The sequence below is a fragment of the Heterocephalus glaber genome, unplaced genomic scaffold (assembly GCF_053883595.1).
Source record: "Heterocephalus glaber isolate CG9 unplaced genomic scaffold, H.glaber_assembly_v1.0 deba00001610, whole genome shotgun sequence".
Lineage (NCBI taxonomy): Eukaryota > Metazoa > Chordata > Mammalia > Rodentia > Bathyergidae > Heterocephalus > Heterocephalus glaber.
In genome coordinates this window covers 14,945,602-14,971,267 of record NW_028258381.1, presented here as the reverse complement: position 1 = coordinate 14,971,267, position 25,666 = coordinate 14,945,602, and the positions used below count along the sequence as shown (strand labels likewise).

General features: G+C 51.4%; 1 protein-coding gene across 5 annotated transcripts in view; it reads left to right on the top strand.

The window, feature by feature from the left end:
* Ccm2 (CCM2 scaffold protein) overlaps positions 1–25,666 on the top strand; it is a 40,479-nt gene that overhangs the window by 1,733 nt on the left and 13,080 nt on the right. For 2 of the 5 annotated variants that reach the window (XM_004839893.3, XM_087196112.1), the window contains exon 2: positions 16,368–16,541. In XM_004839893.3, coding sequence (XP_004839950.1) covers positions 16,368–16,541 — 174 coding nt within the window. Of the gene's footprint in view, positions 1–10,421; positions 10,562–12,835; positions 12,926–16,367; positions 16,542–25,666 lie in introns of those variants that run through there. The other 3 variants (XM_013070433.3, XM_004839892.3, XM_087196111.1) reach the window with 3 other exon arrangements.

The window sequence follows — 25,666 nt, the reverse complement described above, 5'->3', positions numbered from 1 at the left end:
CACTTGTAATCCCAGCACTCTGGGAGGCTGAGGCAAGAGAATCATCATGACCAAGTTATCTCCTTAAAGAGAAATGTATATTTAAGCGGTTAAAAACATGGACTGGCAGGCTTTTCCCAGTCTCAGGTACTTGTCTTGGTATCTTGTCAAGCAGTGACTGAGGCGTGTCCAACCCTGGGTTATTCTTCTTTGGATGCAGGAATTGGTGAGCTACCAGAGTGGGTCTCATGGAAGTGACCCCAGGTGCAGCCCTGCCCTTCACGGAGCCCCTGCATGTGCCCCTGGTGACCATTCACCTTCATAGTTCATTCAGCAAACATTGGTTGAGCCCCTGTTGTGTCTCCAAAGCTCTGGATGTAGGAGGAGCTGGAGACCCGAGGCACTGGTGGAGGTGGCTTCGGCTGGGTGGATGAGTGTCTTCAGAGAAGCCCACTGGCCACTGAAGTTGAGGGGTCCGGGGGATAGGAGTGACTACTTGGGGGTGTCCTGCGTGATGTGTGCAGGATAAGGCTTCTCTTTACAGGACGCGAGCAAGTCAGGCGTACGTGGCCCTATTCTGTCCAGGTGTGGTGCCTTCTCCCTTGGCTGTACACTTCAGGTGGGATGTACATGCTTTTTATACTCAGTTTGGATGAGGATCACAGCCCAAAGAAGCCTTAACCCTGATGCTGGTCTCATCTTCCTCTGCCTCTGCCCCAGGGGTCTTAGGTTGTACCACCCAACGGCCTTGATTTCGTCCTAAACAAAGTTAAATATTTTTGTGTTGGTCTAATTTATTTGCATCATTTCAAAAAAAAAATTTTTTTTTGAGACAGAGTCTTGCTATGTAGCTCAGGCTGGTCTCAAATTTGTGGAGATCCTCCTGCCTCAGCCTCCCGAGTGCTGGGATTACAAGTGTGTGCCACCAGCTAGACTTTTAAAAATGGTTATCAAGTTGCCTAGAAAATATAGGACTTACCAATAAAATTAACTGAAAAAGGGTCAGGGACCCAAGTTCGATCCCTGGTAACAACAACAACAAAAAAACTGAAAAAAGAATGTACAACTGGATAGTAAATGATGATAAGGGATTCTTAGTGATCTTGTCGAGTGTGATATTTGTGTTGCATTGTGAATTTCTGGCCTGATAGACATAGACCCTGAAGTTTTTATAGGTGAACTAAGTTTGTCTTTGGGCTTTGGTTACTTAGAAAGAAGAGAAGGCGTAGCTGCAGTTTTGTATCAAAGTCTGTTTTGTGCTGCTGTCTAACAGAATGTCAGAGACACGGCAGTTTATAAAGAACAGGTTTATTTCTTACAGTTCTGGAGCTCGGGAAACCCATGATGTGGGGCTGGCACCTGGCAGCAGTTGTCTTGCTACATAATCCCTCCATGGAGAGCATTGGGCAAGAGGGAGAGGCAAGAGGCCAAACTTATTCACTCATTCTCTCTCTCTCTCTTTCATATTTGATTTTTGAGACAGAGTCTTGCTTTGTAGTTCAGGCTGGGCTTGAACTCACTATGTAGGCCAGGCTGGCCTCGAACTCATGGTGATCCTCCTGCCTCAGCCTCCTGAGTGCTGGGACTACAGGCGTGCGCCATCACGCCTGGCTGGACTTGTCTTTTTCAGTTTGCTCGTTCCTTGTGGTGCTAGGGATGGAACCCAGGGCCTTGTGTGTGCCAGACAAGCTCAGTACTACTGAGCTACCCCTTCAGCCCTGGACCCAACCCTGCTGTTCTCACAACCCACCCTCATGATCATGACCTGCGCCTTTGATGGTGACACCAGTCCGGAAGGTGGAGCCCTGTGCCTGGTCACCCCTGGATGGCCTCAGCCCTCAGCACTGTTGCCTTGGATGTTAGGTGTCCCACATAGAAAGTCAGGGACTACTTGAAACCATGGCTCTTTGGCAGCAGGAAAGTGTTATTCTGGGTATTTTTGCCAGTTCCCACAACAAAAAGTGTGGAGGAAAATGTCCCACAGGTTGCGGGTCTCAGACTGTCAGTTCACCCTCAGGGCTGCGTCTGAAGACTTGGGGGCCTGTGGACCAGGCCTTTGGAGGTTTCTGTCAGCAAAGTGCCCCCCCCCCCCATCGGCTTGCAGTGTAATTAAGCAGCTGAGATGAAGTCCGAAACGTCTCACCCTGCAGCCTTCAAATCACCTGTTTACTGGTGTGCCCAGTGTGCACAGTGGATGGAGGGCTGGGAACATTGCAGTCTGGCAAGTTGGCCACTTCCGCCCAACCCCAGGGACCGTTGGAGGGCTAATGCTGCGATATCAGGAAAGCCAGGTCTAGGGGGGACCCAGGTTCTGCATAGCGAGACTTAGAGGTGCTGAGGGTGCCTGGGCTGGGCCAGGTAGGCGCTGAAGCCATTATAGTATCCAGATCCATCTACCCTTGATCTGGTGGGCCAGTGTAGACACTGGGCATACAGGACCAGCCCAGGATGGACGGGAGAGGCAGGCATTGATAAAGTGATCGGGACACCCCACGGGCAGCTGGGCGGCATGGATCTGTGGGGAGGAGTTCCTTCTCATCCCTCGCCCCAGCCTATGTGAGCTATGTGGTGTCCCCAAGTTCTTGTGCTGAAGCCTCACCCCCCGGGGCCTCAGGAGGTGGCAGTATTTGGAGATGCACATCTGTAAAGAGCTGTTTGGCTGGTCGTGGCAGTGCACACCTCTAATTCCAGCTATTTTGGAGGCTGAGGCAGGAGGATTGCAAGTTAGAGGCCAGCCTGGGCAATTTTTCAAGACTTTATCTCAGAATAAAAAAATAAAAAGGTCTGTCGATGTAGCTCAGTGGTAGAGCACCCCTGGGCTCTATTTCCAGCACCACCAAAAGAAGCCTAAGCTTAAGTGAGGTCAGCAGGATGAGCTCTGATCCAGTCGGACTCCTGTCCTTATAAGAAGGGGAGGTCAGGACGCAGAATCACACCCTGGGACAAGCACAGGCGGACGAAGGGGAGATGCCAGAGCTCTGTACACTCACTTCCGGAGTATCGGCGTCGTTCAAGTGATCCCGAATGTGTGAGGGATTTGCATTTAGATTTCCCAGTTGAATCAGTGGATGGTTGTTTGGTGTGTGTGTGTTTGGCTTTTTGAAACAGTGTCTTGCTCTGTAGCCCAGGCTGGCCTCAAACTCCTTACTATCCTCCTGCCTCAGCCTCCCGAGTTCTGGGGTTACAGGCAGGCACCACCACACCTAGCTATGTTTTTTGGTTTTAAGGTTTTTTTTGTTGTTTTTTTTTGGTACCAGGGATCGAACTCGGGTCCTTGTGCTTGTGGGGTAGGCGGTGGAACCACTGAGCTAAATCCCCAGCCCTTTTGGTTTTATTTTCAGTTTTTGGTGCTAGGGATTGAACCCAGGGCCATGCACATGCCAGGCAAATCCTCTGCTACTGAGCTATACCCAAGCCCAGGTTTTTTCTTTTTTTTTTTTTTTGGTAGAAATAGGAAAGTTTCTTTTTTCTTCTTGTGTTACTAGGGATTGAACCAAGAGCCCTTGGTCTGAGCTACATCCCCACCCCTTTTTTGTTTTTTTGAGACAGGGTTGCACATAGCTGCCCAGGCTGGGCTCAAACTTGTGATCCTCCTGCCTCGGCCTCCCTTGGTGCTGGGATCACAGGTGTGTGCCACTACGTCCTGATTAGAAATAGAAAGTTTTTCCTTGGCTTTGTGCCTGTGCCCAAATGTGGCACTCATTTTACTCCCAAGTGTGTCTGATTGGTAACAGTTTTTTGCTTGGATTGTGTTAGGATTTAGGGCATCTGATCGCAGGCATTAGATTGTGCAGTGGAAATAATCCCCTTTATTAAGCACACTAGGGGGCTGGAATCTGTCTTTGGCTTACAGCTAAAGTGGGATTCAGTAACCCAGGAAGTCGGAAAGAATAGCTGGGCTCTGAAAGTGAGCAAACGGGTCAGCCCACACCTGGGGCTTTTTGTTTGTTTGGCGATACTGAGGATTGAATTCAGGGCCTTCACACTGAGCTACATCCTAGGGCCTTTTTTATTTTCTTACTTTGTATTTTTTTATTTTGACATGGAACCTCACTAAGTTACTAAGTTGCCCAGGCTAGGCCCCAGTTTGGAATCCTCCTGCCTCAGCCTCCTGGAGTGCTAAGATTACAGGCATGGACCACTACACCCAGGGACCTTTGTTGTTTGTTTGTTTGTTATTTACCTCTGGTGTTCTTACCTGACACAGTGTGGGGATGTCATTTGGTGCAAAATACTGTTTAATGAGTGTTGTCACTTGTAACTTTGAGGGTAAAAAGAAATATTTATGTAAGTCTATTCTACAGTTTAAAATACCGTGTGTGTGTGTGTGTGTGTGTGTGTGTGTGTGTTTTTGCGCTCGCATGCGCAGGTGCATGAGTGTGTGGGTGTGCGGGCCTGCTTGTGCCCGAGCAGCACATGGGTTTGAACCTGGAGCCTTCATGTTGAGCCACATCCCTAGTCTTTTTCTTATTTTGAGACAGGGTCTTGCTGTGTTGCCCAGGGTGGTCTCAAACTTGCCATCCTCCTGCCTCAGCCTCCCAAGTGTCAGGATTATAGGTGTGTGTCACCATGCCTGGCTTCTGTGCAAGTTTTTCCATGGCTCTGAGCTGCTGTCTGTGTGCTGTGACCCCCGGCTCTGCTCAGATGCTTCAGTGTTGGCAGTGTCAGGTCTCCGTGTTGGTTTAGGTGGTTCTTCAGGGATGGCCTGGTCTGGGTGTGGTCCCTGTCCCGTGTCAGAAAATCCCTGGTCTGATGAGGTCTGGGTGATTCTTTTCTGCATTTGCTGCATCACCAAGTAGTTCTTTCCCTTGATGTTCTTGGACTTGGAAGGTACCCAGGGCCTCTGCCTGTGAACACCTGGTGTCAGACCCGGTTCCCCCTTCTAAGACTCTTCTCATAGTGTTGTCCATCCTCAGCTTCCCGCTCTTAGAATTTTATTATGAAAAAACAATTTTTTTTTTGAGATGGGGTCTCACTATGTAACTCATGGAGATCCTCCTGCCTCAGCCTCTCGGAGTGTTGGTATTATAGACCTGCGACACCATACCTGGCTGCCCTGAGAATTTTTTTGGGGGTACCAGGGATCGAACTCAGGACCTTGTGCTTGCAAGGCAGGCAGCAGAACCACTGAGCTAAATCCCCAGCCCCTGAGAATTTTTGATTACACTGAAGTTTAAGAATTTTACAGTGAAAGCTCACACACCCACCACCCAGCTTCTTCCAGTAGCTGTTGGTGTGTCCTCACTTTACCCCATGTCTTGGTGTTTGTTCATCCCTCTACTCACCTGTCAACCCATCTTGTTTTTCTGATGTAAATTCCAGATTTCATTTCACATTTCTCTAATAGGTCACCATGCATATGTTTAACTAGGGTTCAAGATTTGCTTACCATTTTCTGTTTTATTTTTATTTTTTTGGTACCGGAGATTGAACTCAGGACCTTGCACTTTCAAGGTAGGCTGGGGCACCACTGAGCTAAATCCCCAGCCCTGGCTTACCATTTTCTTAAAAAAATTTTTTGAGACAGGGTCTCGCTATATAGGCTGGCCTCAAATTTTCGATCTTCCTGCCTCAGCTTCCCAAGTGCTGGCATTATAAGCATGCACCACCATGCCTGGCTATCATTTTCTTTTTTTTTGGTACTGGGGATCGAACTCAAAACCTTGCTCTTATGAGGCAGGCGTGGTGCCACTGAGCTAAATCTCCAGTCCTGGCTATCATTTTCTTTTGAGGAAACATTTACACATGATGTTATATATATATATGTCTTACTGATACATTTAAATAAGTGTTAGGTGCATACAACTGTAAAGCTTGTATTAGTTGGCTTCCCATTACTGCAACAAAACACCTGAGATAATAAACTTACAAAGATAAAAGGTTTATTTGAGCTCATAGTTTCAGAGGTTCCATTCTGTCATCTGGTGGCCACATGGTATTGGGCTTGTGGCCAGGTCATCCATGTGGGGTGTATGTGGGGTGCAAAACTGCTTCTGTCAGGAGCCAGGTAGCAACTTGAAGGAGAGGGGCCTGAGGTTCCACAGGCCTGGTCAAGGACCAGTCCCCCCCTCATTTGGCCCCGACCCCAGGACTTCATTAGGCCCTGCCCCTGAAATGTCCACCGCCTTCCAGTGGTTCCACTCCAGGGGGCAGATCTTTGACACATGGGCTTTAGGGGGTCATTCAACATCCAAGCCATAGCATCACCCCAAATCCCGCCACAAAATAAAACATTGTTCTCACTGACAAGATGATGCACCCCCCAGTTACACTGTTGTGATTTTTTTTATTATACCTAGATTAATTTTTATCTACACAATCTGTTCTTTTGTGGAAGAAGTACTTCATTCTGGATAATGTTTTTGAGATCCGTCTGTTGGGGCAGTACATTTTACTTTTTGGTGAGTTGTGTTCTGTTAGTCGTTTATGTCACACTTTGCTCACCTGTTAGCCCATTGTGGGACCCTGCGGTTGTTTCTGTTTTGTATTGTTACGAGAAATCTGCTATGAGTTTTTTCTGTGTGATGCTGGAACCCAGGGCCTTGTGCATGCTGGGCCAGCGCTTACCACTGAGCAACCCCCAACCTCACTCTGGATATTTGTGAACAGTTCATCACAGGGACACATTTTCCTTTATCTTGGGCAAATACCTAATAATACAGCTGCAGAGTTCCATGGCAATTATGTATTTAACTTTTTTTTGGTACCGGGGATTGAACTCGGGTCCTTGCACTTGTGGGGCAGGTGGTAGAACCACTGAGCTAAATCCCCAGCCCTGTATTTAACTTTTTATAAGATACCACCAAACTGTCTCAGATGAATTTTTGTCTACTAGTTCTGTCACTATCTTAGGTACTTTGTCACTGGGACAAAATAGTTGATACCAAAAGTTAAAGGAGGAGAGGTTTATTTTGGCTTATAGTTTGTGGGGGTTTCAGTCCATAGTTGGCTGGCTCAGAGGCAGGGCAGCCAGGGAGAGGGGCATTGCAAAAGAGAAACAGTCCCTGGCAGGGTAGGCAGGAAGTGGAGAGATGAAAGGGTCCCCATAATCTGTCACCTTCTGAAAACCTTGCCTCTGAGTGCACGAGGCTTTGGGTATAAAGCATAGCCATAAAGCATAACAATCACTTACTAAGAGAGGAGGTGTTAAATTCTCCCACTATTATTTTGCATTTTTTGTTTTTTCCTTTAGTTCTGTTAGATTTTAAAAGTTGTTAAGTACATACATGTTTAGGATCATTATGTCTTGTTGAAATGAATCTATTTTTTGGTACTGGAGATCGAACTCTGGACCTTGCACTTCCGAGGCAGGCGGTGGCACCACTGAGCTAAATCTCCAGCCTGAATTTTTTTTTTTTTTTTTTTTTTTTAACAGTACTGGGATTGAACCCAGGGCCTTCACAATGAGCTATATCCCTTACACTTATTTATTTTTGGTACTGGGAATTGAACTCACAACCTTCTGCTTTCGAGGCAGGCAGCGGCACCACTGAACTAAATCCCTGGCCCTTATTTTGGTTTTTTGAATCAGAGTCTGGCTGTGTAGTTTAGGCTGGCCTTGAACTTGTGGTGATCCTCCTGACTCAGCCTCCCAAGTGCTGGGATTATAGGTGTGTGCTATCACATCCCAGGTAATTTTTATTTTTTTTCAAGCAGTGTATCACTTTTATTCTCTTCCATCATTCAAGCTTGTCTGGAACATTATGTTAGGTATGAGGGAAAAATAATTGCATTTTAAAAACTCCATCAGCTCAAAGCACAATGCATGAAAGCATGCTCCAATCTCTTAGAAAAAAAGAATGCATTCAGAATGAATCTGATACTGAGGTTAGAGATGAAGAGCAGGTTCCTGAGTGGAAACCGACAAGTTGCATAGGTTCAGAGGCTTCCAGTTTCCCGTGGGTCCGGGAAGATGTGGATGATCTTCCCTGGAGCTAGTTCCACATGGCCTTGGCCGCCTCAGGGCCTCCTCGGTGACAGCTCTGTTCTCCGGGCCCAGGGACAGTGGCCCAGGTTCTGCCTCCCGGAGGCCATGTTGAGGCCGTATCAGAGACGGCACCTGAGCAGGACCAGTGGGTGTAGTGGTGTTGCCCTCGGTGGAGTTCTTGCAGTTGTCTGGCTTCTCCAAGTGTGATGAGGATTTCTGAAGGCATTCTCTCTCTGGATCATTTTGGGCTTGGCCAGAGCCCTGGCTGTAGCCTTATGATCTCTGGGGGATTCCGGTTTCCTCCAGAAGCAACCCCCGGAGAACGCAGCAGCCTGTTCGGCCCTGCAGTGCAGTAAAATGCCTGTTTACCTCTTCCACATCTCGGCAGCTCTTCTCCTGGCCAAGCAGGGCCTGCTTGCAGGGGCACGAAGGTGTGGGCCAGGCAGGAGAAGAGCAGGCGCCCACCTGGAAGGGCTACAGGGTGTGGGGGCCTCGGCCTGTGTGGCATCACCAGTTGTGGCAGCTGTGGCACCAGTGGTGCCTCCTGGGGGGGTGGAGGAGGAGGGGTGGGAGAGGCAGAGGCAGGGGCCCCGGCCCCCCACACCCACCTGGTGCTTCCACTTGCAGCAGCGGTTCTCTTATTTTTTATTTTGAGACAGTTGCTAAGTTGCCCAGGTGAGACTTGAACCTGTCATCCTCCTGCCTATCCTCCCAGAGTGCTGGGATTACAGGTGTGCGCCACAGTGCCTGGCTCGGATTTCCTTTTTGATCCTGTCTGTTTCCCCAGAAAGCCCCCGCTCTCCAGAGTAGATAAAGCAGCGTGGGGCTGCTCTCCTAGTGCGGTTTCTGCTCCCTTTCCCTGGCAGCCTGTCCTGGAGCCAGGGCCAGCCCAGCCCGTCCCAGTGGGAGAGGCTGCTTTAGAAAGGAGGAAGCGGAGGCCGTGGTTGTGCTGTGTGCCTGTGCATGTGCGTGATTGTCATTTGGAGACAGGCATCTCACTGTTCTGCCAGCCTGGTCTTGAACTCCTGGGCTCAAGAGAGCCTCCTGCCTCAGCCTGCCAAGTAGCTGGGACCACAGGTGGGTGGGTACCTCAGTGTTTGGCTCTGCCTTGGGTCCTGAGAGGAAAAATGACAGTTCAGTCAGTACCAGAGGTGGAGTCCCACACATCTGGCTTCAGGACTTCTTTCCTCACTTCTCTGAGCTTTCTACGTTCACGGCTTCTGAGGTAGTAGCTGAAACACAGAATTCTTTTTTTTTTGGTACTGGGGATTGAACTCGGGACCTTGCGCTTGCGAGGCAGGTGATGGAACCACTGTGCTAAATCCCTGGTCCTGACACAGAATTCTTTTCATTTTTTGGTTTTTTGAGACAAAGTCTCGATATGTAGTTCAAGTTGATCTTGAACTCACTATGTAGCCCAGGCCTCAAACTCACAGTGATCCTCCTGCCTCAGCCTCCTGAGTGCTGGGATGACAGGTGTGGGTATCACTGCTGGCAGCAGTGAGGCTTTTCAGAACCAGAAGTACTAAGCTTTGTGACCAGTGAGTGAAGCTGAATCACATGAAGTTGCCATTTTTTCAGGCTGCACAGTACTGAGAATCAGCACTTTGATTTGTATTGATAAAGTGGTACATAGGTGGTCTTGGACTTGCAGCTTGGCCTCGTGCTTTCTCACCTTTCCCGAGGTGTGGAAGTAAACGGCTCCAGCCATCCTGGTCTCCCAGTTCAGCACGGTACGGGTAAAGGGCACGGGCTAGTCACCACCTTGTGTAAAGCAGGTTTGGCGCGGGGTGGGGGTGTCTGGCGAGCTGTAGGTGGCAGTAAGCTCGTGTTTTGATTGATACGTGGGTGTGGGCAGCCTTCTACTTCACCAGAACACCAGTTAAGTGGCTTTTCCGGTTTGTAAGCCATTCTGGAATGTTCAGACAAGTCCCACTTCTCCCTTTTTAGATCACAAATTTAACTCTAAAGAAGTTAACGTGAGCTTGCTTGTGGACACGCACTGTTCAGTTTTTGTTTTGCTTTGAGACAGGCTCTTTGTATGTAGTGCAGGCTGGCCTTGAACTCACTGTGTATCCCAGGCTGGCTTCAAATGCACGGGGATCCTCCTGCCTCAGTCTCCTGAGGGCTGGGATGACAGCCGTGCACCACCACGCCGGGCTGTACACACTGTTTAGTTCCAGAGTGCTGGCTCAGGCACTTTAGAGCCAGGTGTGTGCTGCCCAAGCCCCACCTGGGATGCAGCTGTCCCTGCAAAAGTCCTGCTGCCCCCAGGAGGGGGCGACGCAGCGTCTCTGGAATGGCAGTGCTCAGCCTTGATGCTCGAGTTGGCGGAATGGCCCAGCTTTCTCTGTGCCCAGGACCGGGCTGGGCAGCGAGGTGCCTGTGAGGTCACCGGCGTGCTTGTGGGGTGCCGCCTTTCGGGTTCTGGTGCCTCCTCGCCTCTGCTGCCCGGCCGGCCATTGAGAAACTGTAAACAGTGGCAGGGTGCTGTGCAGGAGGAAGCTGCGGTTTCTGGTCTTCCTGTCCCCGGAGTTTGCTCAGAGGGCGGCTCGCATCTGCCGTATCAGCAGGAGGATGCACAGCAGCTGTCAGCATGAGGCCTGGGCCTGGGGTCCCTGCAGAGAAAACCCTGCCTGCATGGAGGACAGCGAGGTGGGTGCTGGCTGCCTGACTTCTGCTGGGGTGATCGGCTGGGGCTCATCCATCTTTTTCTTATCTTTTTCTGAGACAGGGTCTTGCCGTGTAGCCCAGGCTGGCCTCAAACTCCCCGTGACTCTCCTGCCTCGGCCTCCTGAGTGCTGGGATTACAGATGTGTGCCACCATGCCTGGCTCATCCATCTTAACTCTAGGAAAAAGGCCAGGGGTTTTATGTCTCCCAGGGAAAAATCATTTTGCTGTGGATGTGGAGTCACTTGGACCCAAGATCTGAGATGAAAAATGGTGGAGGGAAGAGGTCAACAAATTGAGAGAAACACATTGGGCGTGGTGGGACAAGCTTGTAATCCCATCACTTGGGAGGCTGAGGCAGGAGGATCCCAAATTTCAGCCCATCCCGGGCACCTTAGCAATTTAACAAGACCCTGTCTCAAAATAATGATTTAAACAGGGATCCAGAATGTAGCTGAGCACGCAGGGCCTGGGTTTAATCCTCATTGCAGAAACCAAGAGCAGGTGAAGCTGGAGAGATTCAGGCCTGGAGCTCTGTTTTTCCACGGCAGCACTTGGGGCACTGTGGGGACTCTGGCCCCGAAGCATGGCCTCCCTGGGTCCTTGTGTTTGTCACCGGGAAAAGCCAGCTGCAGTTGGCAGAGCCTGCTTCCCCTTGAACTTGTGCAGCCCTGAACCGGGCCGCACACAATGGTGCCTCGCTCATTGTTTTGGCTTCTGTGGCTCTGAGGAGAGGAGAGGTCCCTTCCACCTGGAGGGCACTGAGCAGCAAACCCGCCTGAGGGCTGCAGCAGGCTTGGGGTGGGTCCCGTGTGGACAGCCATGTGTGTCTTGTGCCGGATCCGCTGTAGCCCTTTGTCCCCGAGAGTATGAGGCGGTGGCAGCCTGCTGTGCCCTGGGGAGGGTGTGGGTGACTTCTGGTTTCCACAGAGGCCGCCTGGGCCTTCACTCCGAGCTGGGCCCTCTTCCTGTTGCTCTCCTGGCCCTGCTAGGCCTGATTACCACCTGCAGCGGCTTGGGCTCCTCTGTCACAGTGCAGGGTCCAGCACCTGGCTGGAGGCTGGACACAAGTCCACCTAGGGCTTTTACACACCTTGTTCAGAGGCTCTTGCTTTGTTTTGTTTTCAGTGCCGTGGATCGAACCTAGGGCCCTCACACTGAGCTACATCCCCAGCCCTTATTTTTTTATTTTGAGACAGGGTTTCTCTGAGTCGAGTAGCCCAGTCTGGGCAGGAACTTGGGATCCTCCTGCCTCAGCTTCACGGAGAGCTGGGATTATAGCCCGAGGGTGCCCAGGACAGAGCCCGCCTGTGGTTTGGCAGAGCTGTAGCAGGGTTCTCCACACAGCCTTCTTCCTTTCTCTCTTCTCAGGCTGGTTAGTGCTCTCTCCAGCCGGGACGCCGAGCTCCTCTGAAATTAAGAGAGGACCAGCTGGCATGTGCAGCCATGCCCTGTCCAGTGGTCCCCAGGCAGAGGCCACCGACCCATGGGTCCGGATGTACCTGCTCTTTGCTCCAGTGCACGCAGCTGCTGACTTAGTAACAGTCTCAGGGCGTTCGCTTAGTAGCCTTGGCTGCTCACAGCCTGCCCTGCACGGAGTGGCTGAGGTTTAGCTTCTTCTTCCTCTTTCTTTTGTTCTGGCCGGGCTAGAATTCCTGGTGATCCTCCTGCCTCAGCCTCCTGAATGCTAGGATCACAGGCGTGTGCCACTGCTCCGGACTCGAGGTTGAGCTTCTGCTCTGTGAAACTCAGGAGGGTCGGCTCGCCTGGGAAGCTTGCAGGCCGGAATGCATCTTAGGGCCAGGTTTTAACCCCTCGAGAGCTTCATTGTCCTATTTCCCAAGGCTCTCAGTGTGCAAGGTGAGCGCTCAGCTCTGCGCAGGCCCAGCTTCTGTTTTCTGAGAGACGAGAGTCAGAGACAGCGGGAGTGGGCCGAGGGACGTGGCCTTTCCTGGCGCCATCCCAGGTGGCCTGCATGCCCCCTGTCCCCACCTCCTAGCCCTGTGCTGTGGCCCTGGTGGCGCCTTCAAGATGGACTTAGGCCAAAGTCCGAGACACCCACTCTCCCTGTGCCTTTGGGGTCCCACGCAGGCCCTGATCCCTTGGCGGGGGGGTAGTGAGGCAGTTTTTGGGGTTTTTTTGGTACTGGGGATCGAACTCGGGTCCTTGCGCTTGTGAGGCAGGTGGCAGCACACTGAGCTAAATCCCCGGCCCCTGTCAGTTTACTTTTTAACCAGCATTTCCCTTCAACTTTTCAGGTTTAAAAGCAGCTTTAGTGCTGGGTGTGGTGGCGTATGTTTGTACTCCAGCTACTCCAGAGGCTGAGGCAGGAGGATCACATGTTCAAGGTTAGACTGGGGTACATAGACTCTGTCTCAAAAAATGAGTAAATTCACTTCTAAAAATTTGAGCTGCTCTCCTGTGCAGTTCTGTTTCTGGCATAGCAGAGGCCCCTCCAGCGCCCGCTGTGCCCGCCTGTCTTCAGGCTGAAAGCTGGGGCGCCCCAAGGTGCCGGTTGTCCTGGACGAGCAGCAGCTGCCCTGTGCTCCCGTGCTGAGGGCACAGCCTGTGTGGGAGGGTTGCCTTTTTCTTTCTCTTTTCCTCTCAGTATGGAGGATTGAACCCAGGGCCTTTGTACTGAGCTCCATCTTCAGTCCTTTTTTATTTTTTTGAGATAGGGTCTCACTGTGTAGCCCAGGCTGGCCTCGAACTCACAGTGATCTTCCTGCCTCAGCCTCCAGCGTGCTGAGACTACAGGCATGTGCCACTCCTCCTGGCTCCAGTCCTTTTTATTTTGAGACAGGGTCTTGCTAAGCTGCCAGGTTGCTCAGGCTGGGCTCAAACTTGCAACCCTCCTCCCTCAGCGTCCCAGAGTGCTCAGATTATAGGCATGCACCACCACATTTGGCTCATTTGTTTTCAGTTTGGTGTTGTTGTTGTTTTGTTTTGATTTTTGGTACCAGGGATCGAACTCAAGACCTTGCACTTGAAAGGGAGGCATAGTGCCATTGAGCTAAATCCCTGATCCTGTAGGGTTTTTTTGAGACAGGGTCTCACTGTGTAGTTCAGACTGGCCTTGAACTCACTGAGGTCCTCTTGCCTCAGCCTCCTGGGTACTGGAATTACAAGTGTGCACTACCACACTTGGGACATTTGTTTACTTTAGAGTTCAGCAATCTACTTTCTGGGAATATCTACCCACCACTTACAATTGTCTGGAACATTTTTAAAAATGGAATGCTGGAAGTGGTGGTGCACACTTATAATCTCAGTACTCGGGAGGCTGAGGCAGGAGGATCACTGTGAGCTCAAGGCCAGCCTGAACTACAGAGCAATACCTGGTCTCAAAAAAACCAAAACCAAAACAAAATAAAATGCAAAAAACAAAATCTGGGGATGAACAGAACCCCTTGCAGCAAGAGCTATCCATAGGAGGCGTCCTGGGGACCCGGCTGGTGCCCATGCCCAGCCTGTGTTCCCGCCGATGCCCTGCTCTGCCTAATTGCAGTCTTCCTGCAGGCCCAGCCTGTAATTCTGCGTGCAGACTCTAATTTTACCAGCTTACGTCACCAGTGCAATAACAGTGTGAGTTGCCTGTGGTTCGCCGCACTGTGGTTCAGTGAGGGCCTCCTGTAGGTTAGTAGCGGGTCTGGCTTGCAGGCAGCTTCCGGAAGGGCAGGGGACGGCCAAGCTGCCGGTCACTGTCGGCCGGCACAGCTCCTGCAGGCGCCGTGTGGGCTGCAGGCGGCGATGTTTGGGGACAGCTGTGTGCCCCGTTCACCAATGTCTGGGCTGACAGCTTCCGAGGGCCTGGCTCGCAGGCCACGTGCCTTTGTATATCCTCCACCTCCTGGCTGGGCCTTGTGTGTCTACATGTTTGCAGTTCCTAGCGAGTGCATCCATCATGGGGAGTTGGTACATGGATGTCACACATCTCAATTCTTTTACCCCCCAAATCTCTCGGTCCCTTTCCCATTTGCAAAAGGTCTGTCTCCCTGTTTCCTATTATCCGTCCTTTATTTTGCTCTTTAAATTATTTATACTTTGGGTTTCACATATAAGAGAAGCCATGGGCTATTTAAACTTCCATGTCTGATTTATTTCATTTATCATTATGGTCCCAAGCTGCGTCCATTTTCCTACAAATGACTCAAGTTTATCCTTCTTTAAGGCAGACTAATACTCCATTGTGTATAAATAGCACATTTTCTTTACCCATTCATCTGTTTGGTTTAAAAAAATTTTTTCTTTTACCCATTCATCTGTTGATGAACATATGGACTGCTGCTATCAACATGGGTGTGCTTAATAGGATGTCTTCAACTCTTTGAGGCAGATACCTAGAAAGGGAATGGCTGAATAGAATGTCATTTCCAGTTTTAGTTTTTTGAGGGGTCTCCACACTGACCTCCATGGTGGTCGCGCTGGTTTACCCACCCACCAGCGCACAGGAATGAAGAACTAGGAGGTGAACTGAGAAGTTGATGTGGCGCATTTGGAGAGTTGACCATGTGCCCTTTGGCCAGAGCACCTGGTGCCACGGGGAGGAAATCAGGGTTGTTCGCGGCGGGGCTAACTAAATGTGATGTTTACATCCCCAGGTTGTGGGGTCCTTTCCAGCTTCAGTTCACCCTTGGTGGCGTCTGACAGATCACCCCTGAGGCCCCCTTCCTCCCCCATGAGAGCTCCATACCTGACGGCCCGGGCCTCTGCTGCCTGTCCCTGTCTGCCACTTGCCTGAACTCTGCCTGGGCTCGAGCGAGCTTCTGGGGGGTTGAGGAGGAGGACGTGGGGACAGCTGCTTCTCATCCTGTCTTATGGGGGGACCCCCGGCACCCCAGGACTGGAGTCCGGCTGGCCCTTCCGGAAGTACTTACTATTTGCTGCTCTCGTCTTATAGGGCGTTGTCTTCCAAGGTTGCTAGTTCTCTTAACTTTACATGCTTTATATCTTGTCCTAGTTTAAGGGGAAGCAACAAGAAAAAATAGCTATATTTTTTGTCCTTTATGGGGGGGGGAGTGAGATTGAACCCTGGGTCTCGTGCGTGAGGCAGTTGCTCTACCACTGAGCTGTCACAGTTCTTTTGATGTTTTAGTTCTTTTTATATATATATAATTTTTTTTTTTGGTACTGGGGATTGAACTCAGAACCTTGCACTTGCAAGGCAGGCTCGGTGCCACTGCACTAAATCCCTGGCCTTAGTTCTTTTTATATTTTTGAGACAAGGGCTCACTAAGTTGCCCAGGCTGGCCTTGAATTTGGGATTTTCCTGCCTCTGCCTCTCAAGTAGCCAGATTACTGGCATGCACTACTCCACTGGCTTCACCCTTTTGAAATATGTAGTATTGCTGGGTGTGGCGGTGCACGCCTGCAATCCCAGCACTCAGGAGGCTCAGGCAGGAGGATCACCAGGAGTTTGAGGCCAGCCTGGGCTATATAGTGAGTCTAAGGACAGCTTGTCTCAAAAAAAAAAAAAAAGTATTGTGGAAAATTTCAAGTAGAAAATGCTGGAAATAAAAGCAAACAGAGCTTTGTGAGCAGATCAGCAGCTCCCTGTCCCCTTCTCACGAACTAAGCTCACATGCCCTGTGGTTGTCGTAGGAGCAGGTGAATCCTGGTCCAAAAGCTGCCCCATCCCTTGGACTCCCGTGTCCTTGTCCTTTCTTTCTGAGCAGCCCAGCGTCGCCAGCCCCCGTGTGCATGAGGGCTGCAGTGGTGGTTTGTTAGCTGTTGTGGTGACGCAGAGCATTGTGAATAATGAGCTCCAATCATTGCCATTTCTGCCTGCAGCCCGGAATTGTGTCACCGTTTAAACGCGTATTCCTAAAAGGTGAAAAGAGCAGAGATAAGAAAGCCCAGGAGAAGGTGACAGAGAGGCGTGCTCTGCACACTGTTGTGCTGTCCCCGCCCGAGCGCGTCGAGCCGGACAGACTGCTGAGCGACTACATTGAAAAGGAGGTGAAGGTAAGTTGCGTGGCTGGACCGCTGTCTCTCATACCCCGAGCCCCAGAGGGGTCACCCTCCCATCCCCAGCCCATTTCCGGTTCTCTCTGCAGCAGCCTGGGCCTCGTCCTCTTGCCTCTCCCCAGGACACTGCCCCTCTGGGTTGCAGGTGGCAGGTCCTCGGCCCAGCCCAGGGGCCACTGCGTGTGTCGGGGCCCCTGCCCTGGGCTGTGTCCAAGGCTTGTGCCCAGGAGGCTGTGTGTGAGCCACATGGTGTCCCCAGGTGAACAGACGTGAATAAAGAGGTGGGAGCCGAGGTGAGGGCGAAGGAGAAGGAGCAGCAGCCTGAGGGGCAGGAAGGGGAGGAGGAGGCCGGGGAGGCCGGGAGGGGACAGAGGCTGTCTGAGCACTGTGAGCCAGCCTGGCGCAAGCTGACGGGGACAGGAAGTGGGGTCCAGGCCTCTCCTGGGTGGTGAGAGCCCCAGCCCCGTCTGTGAGGGTTCCGGGGCACATGGATGCTGGGTGCCCACACTGACCTGGGTCCCCAGGCCACCAGCCTGAGTAGTCCAGCAGGTGGGGTCCCCAGGGCAGGTCGGTTCCCCAACGCATCGGGAGACACAGCCACCCCAGGAGGCAGAGGCAGCTGCTGGGAGGAAGGAGGGTGCTTCAGAACAACATGAAGCACGGTGTCAGGTCCACCAGCCAGCTCGGTGGCTTGCTGTCCTTGCCGATGCTGTGTCCCATGTAACTGTCTATGCAGTACTTTCCCATGGCTGCTGGCTCACAGTAGGTTCGTTACACCAGCATCACCACGACCTGAGGAGTGGGCTGTGTGGTGACACTGGGACGGCCGCAAGGTCATCAGACTGGGATTGTTCAGCTCTGTTAATACTGTATGGGACCACTGTTGTCCATGCAGGCTGCTGTTGACTGAAGTGTTATTAGGGGGTCCGTGACTCTGTCTGATATTTTTAAAGACCATGAGAGGAAATATCGTTAATGATAACATATTAGGATTCTATTTCAAATAACAAACAAGTGCAGGGAGGACTCTTTTTTTTTCGTACTGGGAATTGAAGTCTGGACCTTGCACTTGCGAGGCAGGCAGTGGCACCACTGAGCCTAAATCCCTGGCCCAGGACTTTTTGGAATTAAAGTTCTGTTAATTATATCTTTAGAAATTTAGTAGAAGGGTTGAAAGATAAAACTTAAAAAAAAATCTCCCGGAGAGAATAATCAAAGAGGCCCGGTGCATGGTGCACACCTGTGATCCCAGCATTTGAGAGGCTGAAGCAGGAGGATCTCAGTGAAGCTATTAAGGATGTGTCACAGCAAGACACAGGGCCCACAAGGAGCAAGAAGAGAAGGAGGAGGAAATGTAGAGGCTAAAACAGCTCTGACTGGCAAAAGACAAACATTTAAAAAGGCAGACACAGGGCTATGGCCTCTGCCTATCGTCCCAGCTACTCAGAAGGCTGAGGCAGGAGGATTGCTTGAGTCCAGGATGTTGAGGCTAGCCTGGGTGACATAGTGAGTCTCAAGGGAAAAAAATGATGAGCAAACCCCAACCAGGATAAACCCAAAGAAATCCATGCGAAGACACAATGTAGTGACACATCTGAGAAGTAAAGATGGCAGGGCTTGGAGGCGGCAGGGAAAAAACATTTCACCCATGGAAAGATGGGTCAGGACACAGCTGGTTTCCCAGAAATGCAAATGGAAGCACAGAGCAGGACCCATGGGCTGGGAGATGCGGCAGTTAAAAAAGCAAGGAGAGAGAATGACAAGCAGCTGATACCCTGGAGCAATGGGCTGGAAACTGGGCCTGTTCCCCTGAAGCACAAACCACCACAAGTTACTGGACAAGAGATAGGTAATGTGAGTTGCACTTTAACTATTAAGGAAATTCTGCGCCCGACTTGCAAACTCTCAAAAAAGTCCCCAGGCCCCAATGGTCTTACTGGAGAATTCTATCAAGCACTTGAAGAAGCTGCACTGATTCCATACATTCTCTTCCAGAAACATAGAAGGGGAAGGACACTTTCTGACTCAGTTGGAAGAGTACTGTTACCCCAAACCAAAACCAGGCACAAAGAGTATAGGATAAAAAGAAACAGACACAAAATTCTTTAGGAAAATATTAGCTAAGATTCATCAAGATATAAAAAAAATTATATACCATGACCAAGTAAGTGGAAGTTCATACCAAGGATGCAAAACTGGCTTAATTATCAAAAATGTAATTTATCATATCTGTCAGTGCAGTTATTTGATAAAAAGCTTACACCCATTCCTGATAAAAACTCGGGTAAGGTGGGCTTGGTGGTGCACATCTAATCCTAGTACTCTAGGAGGCTGAGGCAGGAGGATCCTAAGTTCAAGCCCAGCCATGGCAATTTAGCAAAAATTAGTGAAATCCTGTTTTAAAATAAAAAAAAAAAAGGGCTGTTGTCAGGAATTTGCAGGGGAAATAAATTTAATACAGGACTCATAATTTATAGGATTATTTTATGATATTTACCCAAAAAGTCAACGCAGAGGAGTGCAAGAGATTAGCTGCACACTAGAGACCCAAAGAATCCAGCCAAGGGCCTGGATCCCACAGCAATGGCCCGCACAAGTCCAGCTGAAGGCCTAGAGCCCAAGGCAGTGTCCTCCGTGAGTTCAGCCAGAGGCCCAGAGCCCACAGCAGTGTCTCATGCTTGTCCGTATTGAGGATCTGCACCAGGAAGGTCCAAAGGCCTGTGGTGGAAGCCAGAAAACCTGCGCTGGTGGGATGAAGGATTTGTGCCACCAGGCTGAGGGATCCACACTGGGGCCAGGAAGTGATGCTCACGGTGAAGATCAGGGCTCCTCTGACAAGAACAGCAGCCATTCCCAGCGACATTGAGGCCCGAGCTCCTCCTCTAAGAACAGTCAAGTTCGCATCGGGAAAACCACCAACAGCAAGCTCCTCCTAGAAAATCAACAGCCCACAATCTTCCCCTCCAGTTCTTTTTATGGCTGTTGGAAACAATCCTCAGGTGGGTCTTCCATGCCCAACCATGCTGATTCAGTTCAGCTGGACGTTCCAAGTTGACCATCAGTTAATCTACCACAGCTGGCGATGTAGCTCAGCATGAAGGGCCTGGGTTCAGGCACCACAAAAACAAACCAAAGAAATCTGCAGGAAAACAAGATAATGTATGTGAACAATGAATATATGAACACCAAAATTAAAATATCACACAAAATTAAAATATCACGGTAGTGAAGCACTTAAATATAAGTCTAACAAAACATGTATAGGGTTTTGTGCTGAAAGCTACACAACGCAGATGAGCAAGATCAGAGAAGGTCTAAGTAAAGGCAGAGGGGGAGGAAGTCAGAGGCCTCCGCCCACTTGCAACATCCCTTCTCCCCAACCCCTGTAACCAGCCAGTGCCCAGAGAAGCTGGAACAGCCCCGGAGCACCTGGGCTGCCACAGGTAATTCAGATGGCTCTGGAACTATTTAAGGGAATAATTTGCTTCCTTTCGAACCCCCTGTCAAGGTCTCCTATAGATATAAACAAAATTATTCTTAAATTTATACAGGAAGGCAAAAGAAAGAATAATTAAGGCATTTTTTTTGGTACCAGGGATCGAACTCAGGACCTTGTGCTTGCGAGGTAAGCACGGTGCCACTGAGCTGAATCCCCAGCCTCTAACTAAGCCAATTTTGAAAAAAAAATGAGCCGGGGGTGGTGATGCACATCTGTGATCCCAGCACTTGGGAGGCTGAGGCAGGAGGATCACTGTGAGTTCAAGGCCACCCTGGGCTACATAGCGAGACCCTGTCAAAAAAAAAAAAAAGAAAAGAAAAAAGATGAAATGAGAGGCCTCAGGCTGCCCGATTTCAGGACATTTCGGGTTGCGACTGTGACCAAGAGTGCATTGGGGGATTGGAGCGGCAGAACAGTGAACCCCGGCGCTGCAGTTCCACAGCCTTCCAGCAGATGGTGCCAGACAGCTGGACTCCGCAGCAGCGAGGTTTTGAATAATCCGAATTTCGCACCTTGTACAAGAAGGACCGCAGCTCGGATCGTAGGCTTACGTGCGAAGATACAAGTCTAGGAGGAAAAAACCCCTCAACGATCCTGTACAGGGCTAGCCATAGCGTTCTTACACCCCCCAACACGTAATCCATAAAAGATAAAACTTCACCAAAATGCGAAGCTGTGGCTCTGCAGAAGGTGAAAAGACGTGGTGTGTGCAGAGGAAACATCTGTACCCCGCACACCTGGCCGAGGGCAGGTGTAGGAAGAGCTCTCAAAACTCCACAGAAGGAAGCAAACTACCCAGTTAGAACGTGCGCAGGAGACGGGTTTCAGTGCAGAGGATACATGGGTGGTGCAGAAATACACGAGGGAGGGCGGCCTCACGAGTCACCGGGGAAATGCAGATGAAAACTCCAGTGCTTAGAGCCCCAAACCTAACAGCCCGAAATGAAACAGCGCCTGTGCGGGAGGATGGTGAGGAAGTGATCTTCCACCTCCTTCCACATGGGGGCGCTGGAGGATGCGGCCGTGCTTGCAGGGCTCGACGGGAGGGTCCTCCAGGTCTCCTCTGATGTCTGCCGTCCTGCAAGGTGGCACCGCGGGGCGAAGGCGTGGAGGGGTGCAGAGGGTCTCCCTCTATTATTTCTTGCAATAGCATGTGGATTTATAATAATCTTTTTTTTTTTTTTGCAATACGGACAAAATGCCAAGAGTAACTTTTATTTTATACCCAGGTATGTTTTCAAATTGAGACACCGACTTAGGTTCACATTGGAGTGACGACTTTGGTCCTATTTTCACCCTTTATCTAGAATCCAGGGCAGTATTACAGTTTCAGATCGTTAATGAGCCAGTTCCGTGGTAAAGGGGTGACAACAAGCATGGCCTGAATTCTGGGGGTAAGTGGCCTTCCGGTTCTGGGCGGGGGGAAGAACAGACAGGAGCAAGGAGGAGAACAGAACGACATGACATTACTCAGCCGCCAGAGCGCAAGAAGGGCTGCTGGTCCTGGTGATCTGCGTTATCCAGGATGTCCTTTATCGCGGCAAATCAGAATCTCCAGTCTTTCAAACTCATCGTAGGCAGGACAAAGTAAATCCGGACTGACTTACTAACTGGGTGACTACTGGAGGAGTCCTCCATGAGTTGGTGGGGTTTCCAGAGGGACTGGTGGAGCACGGAGCCTTGAAGCCCCCATACCTCATGGCGTTGTGACATCTCCTGCACAAGTTTTCTCAGGATAGCCCAGTGCACTGCAGAGCAGAGCCAGAGGGCTGAGAGTATTGGCCCACCTGGCCCTTCCCAGTCACCATACATCAGGGCTGGGGATTTAGCCCAGTGGTTCTGCTGCCTGCCTCGAAAGTGGAAAGACCCAAGTTAGGTCCCTGGTACCAAAACCAAAAACCAAAAAACCCCATACATTGCTTGGTTTGGACCAGGGCACGTACTAGGTTTCCTTCAATCCTTCTTCCTGTTCACACCTGCCCTGTTGTATTAGCTCTCGTCTGTAAAATAAACTCATTGGTATCATGGGAAGCCGGGCAAATCTGCATAGGAGGAACCAGCTCCTCGGGCTCCAAAAGCCAGCCAAGACCCTGGTGGTTTTGTGCCATTGCCCCAGTGCCCTCCATGGTGTCACAGCAAACCCGCCACCTGCTTCCCGCCACCACCTCAGGCTGAGGTCAAGCGTTCGGCCAGCTGTTGCTCCACAACAGTGGGGAGCCCCACGTTACCACCTTATAATGATCTTAAAGTAAAAAGTTTAACTGTAAAGAGAGCAAAGCGGGGCTGGGGATTTAGCTCAGTGGTTCCACCGCCTGCCTTGCAAGCGGAAGGATCCAAGTTCAATCCCCAGTACCAAAAAAAAAAAAAAGAGAACAAAGCATGTGTAGCCAGATGTGGTACACTGCTAGTCCCAGCTACTTAGGAGGCTGAGGCAAGGAGGATCGCTGGAGCCCAGGAATTCTTTTTGGCGGGGGTACCAGGGATCGAACTCAGGACCTTGCGTTTGTGAGGCAGCCAGTGGAACCACTGAGCTAAATCCCTGGCCGAGCCCAGGAATTTGAGGCCAGCCTGGGCTACATAGTGAGACCCTATCTCAAAAAAGAAAAGAAAAAATGCCTGAAGAAGATTGTAATTACACACTACTCAGCATAGTGGTGGGAAAGAATGTTCACAACATAAGTAATGATCAAATAAAAAATGGATCTAAATCTAAGAAGAAAGAAAGGGGACGTAGGAGTCGCACTGTAATCAAAGTCAGCAGATAGTTTCTTAAATTGGAAAAGCAAGCAATAGCAAGGAAACAGTTACTCCTACGTTTTCCAGGGTGGCTCCTTCTGGAAAGTGTGTTATGTGTATAGTGAGTGTTGAGAAAACAAGGCCGACAGGAACTTGACAGTAGCTCCTATTTTTGGAATGCTTACTGCACACATCCTCTAATCCGCACAAAACCTCCAGGAAATAGAAACACTCCCCTTATTATTCTCCACGAGGTGACACCTGGCCCCGCACGTGTGTGGCTGGCTGGCTCACTGTGGCTGTCAGGTCTGGTGGTTGAGTGGACTCACACCAGGCCTGCCGGTTGAGGGTGGAGTTCATTCTGGAGGAGGTAACGAATCACGTCTGTGACACCCAGCCCAAGAAACTTCTAGGTCAGATATTTATTTATTTATTTATTAGAGGCAGGATCTCACTATGTAGTGCAGGCTGGCCTCGAACTCTCAGCGATCCTCCTGCCTCAGCTTCTCGAGTGCTGGGATCACAGGCCTGTGCCACCACACCTGCTTAGACTTACTATATTTTTATTTAAAAATTGAATGTAAACTGACAGGCATCCCTGATGCCAGCTTCTTGTGTGTCCTACATAGATGTTGGACCTCTGCTGGCACAGAGCAAGTCTGTGGGCCCAGGGTGATGTCACTTGCTGTCCCACGTCAGAGTCACAGCCTCTGCAGGCCCCAGAGGACAGACTGGCTGATGCAGCAGTCGTGAGGGGCAGGGCCATACCTGGGGTCCACCCCAGTCCTGGCCAGGAAAACCTGTTTCCTGCTGCAGGTCCCAGGAGCCCAGGAGCCCAGGTCCTGGGCCACCGCTGGCTGGGTGGTCTCCTGCAGGTGACAGCCCTCGGGTCCTTGGGTCAGTGCAGGTCTGCACCGAGAGGCACGTGAGCTGGGCTCCCCTCAGGGACACATGGTACTTAGGATTGAATCCAGGGCCTTCGTTCTGAGCTACATCCCTGGCCCTTCTTAAACATTTTGTGACAGGATCATCCTAAGTTGCCCAGGTTGGACTTGAACTTGTGATCTTCCTGCCTCAGCCTCCCAGAGTGCCAGAATTATAGGCGACACTGCATCCAGCATGAATTTTTATTTTTTATTTTTTATTTAGTGCTTTGGCCCAGAGCGGGGGCTGGTCTCCCTTTCAGCGGCTTCCAGGGGCTGTCTCTGCTCCCTCAGACTTTCTTCTCCAGGTCCCAGCCAGTGTGAGCACTGTGCACGCTACGAAGAGCGGCTGCCCTGCCCCTTTCACATCTGTGACACTCAGGAAGTGGCAGGTGCCCAGTAGCGGGGTGTTGACCACCGTGGACAGCAGAGGTGGTCCTGGCCCCAGACTCCGTTGCTTCACGACTTCCGTGTGTCCCTGCCCCTCCCAGGGCTCATGGGTGCCAAGGGTCCTCAGCTCTCAGCTTCACCCCCACCCACTCTTCCAAGGCCTTGGGAAGATTTTCAGCACTGGGTCCTTGCAACCAGGCTGAGTGTGCTTGCCGGGTGTCAGGCTCCCCTCAGCCAGGGACCTGGCCGAGCACCGCTCTGGTCTGAGGCTGAGCCAGGTGCTGCTTTGTTTGCAGCAGCTCCCTGGCTCGGTGTCGGTGCCCGTGCCCATGTTCACGTGGCCCAGTGGTGCCCAGTGGCTCCATGTCTGTCCTGCCCTGGGACCCTGGCATCACGCCCGCCCTCTCCCCAGCTCCTTGCACAGCACCTGGTACCGACCCTGCTGCCCAGGCCCAGGTGTCCTTGCTGCCCGCACCCACCCAGCCTCCCTGCAAAGGGGCCGCATGGGAGGCGGACAGAGTCCCTGGGCTCCTGAGGTCCCTGCGCCGCCGGCTGTTCCTGTCACTCTGGAGGTCCATCCCCTCATCCCCCGCCTCTCTGCGTCTGTCCTGTGGTGTCGGCTCTGGGTGGCAGCGGCTGTCGCTGTGCTGAGCTCCTACCAGCCACCGCGGCACCTTGGCCGCCCTGTCCTCATGGGGCTCCAGGCTCTCTGGGCCACGTCCCCCGTGTGGACAGATGCGTCCAGCTCCATATTCCACCCGGGACCTGTTTCTTGGCCCCACACATGGCAGGAAGGTCCTGGAGTCTTCTGGGGACATGGGGCTGTGGGAGGCCGAGTCGCCCTCAGTGGGGGACGGGCTCCCTGCAGAAGCATCTGAGGACCGAGGCGCTTGAGGGCGTTCCCCAGATCTCCCGAGCAGACCTCGGCCCTGATCCCCACCCCGACTCGGGCTATGCGGGATCTCACAGGAGCAGTCATGTGACACCTATGGTTCCATGGTACTGCCCCGGCGTGGGCCTTTGTCCTCTGTTCTCAGAGCTGTGCACATGTCAGCGTCCTCTCTTTCTGTGGCTGGTGGCACACCATGTGTGGTCACTTTGTCTGGCTTGGGGAGCATCCAGGCCACTTCTGCCCCTCGTCACTGCCCATCACGCTGCTGGGAACAGGGGACCTGGTGGCTTCTCTGCTTTCATTGCTCCTGTCTGCACCGCAGTGGGGAATTAGTGTCAGCACTAATTGCAGGTCTAATTTGGGGGAACCATGATAGAGTTCCATGGCAGTCGCCGTGTGCAAAGGCTCCGATGCCTCCATGTCTCCATGCACACTCACCCCCACCCCCTTTGGAATCACAGCCGCCCCAGTGGGCACGAGTTGGTGGTCACTGTGTGTGGGGAGGCGCGGGTCTCTCTGTACTGGGGGCTGAACCCAGGGCCTTCGCATTGAGCCACATCCCCACCCTTTTTCATTGTACACAGGGTCTCACTAAGTTGCCCAGGCTGTGCTCAAACGTGGTCCTCCTGCCCCAGCCTCCCAGAGTGCTGGGATCACGGGCACGCGCCGCCTGTTTCATGGC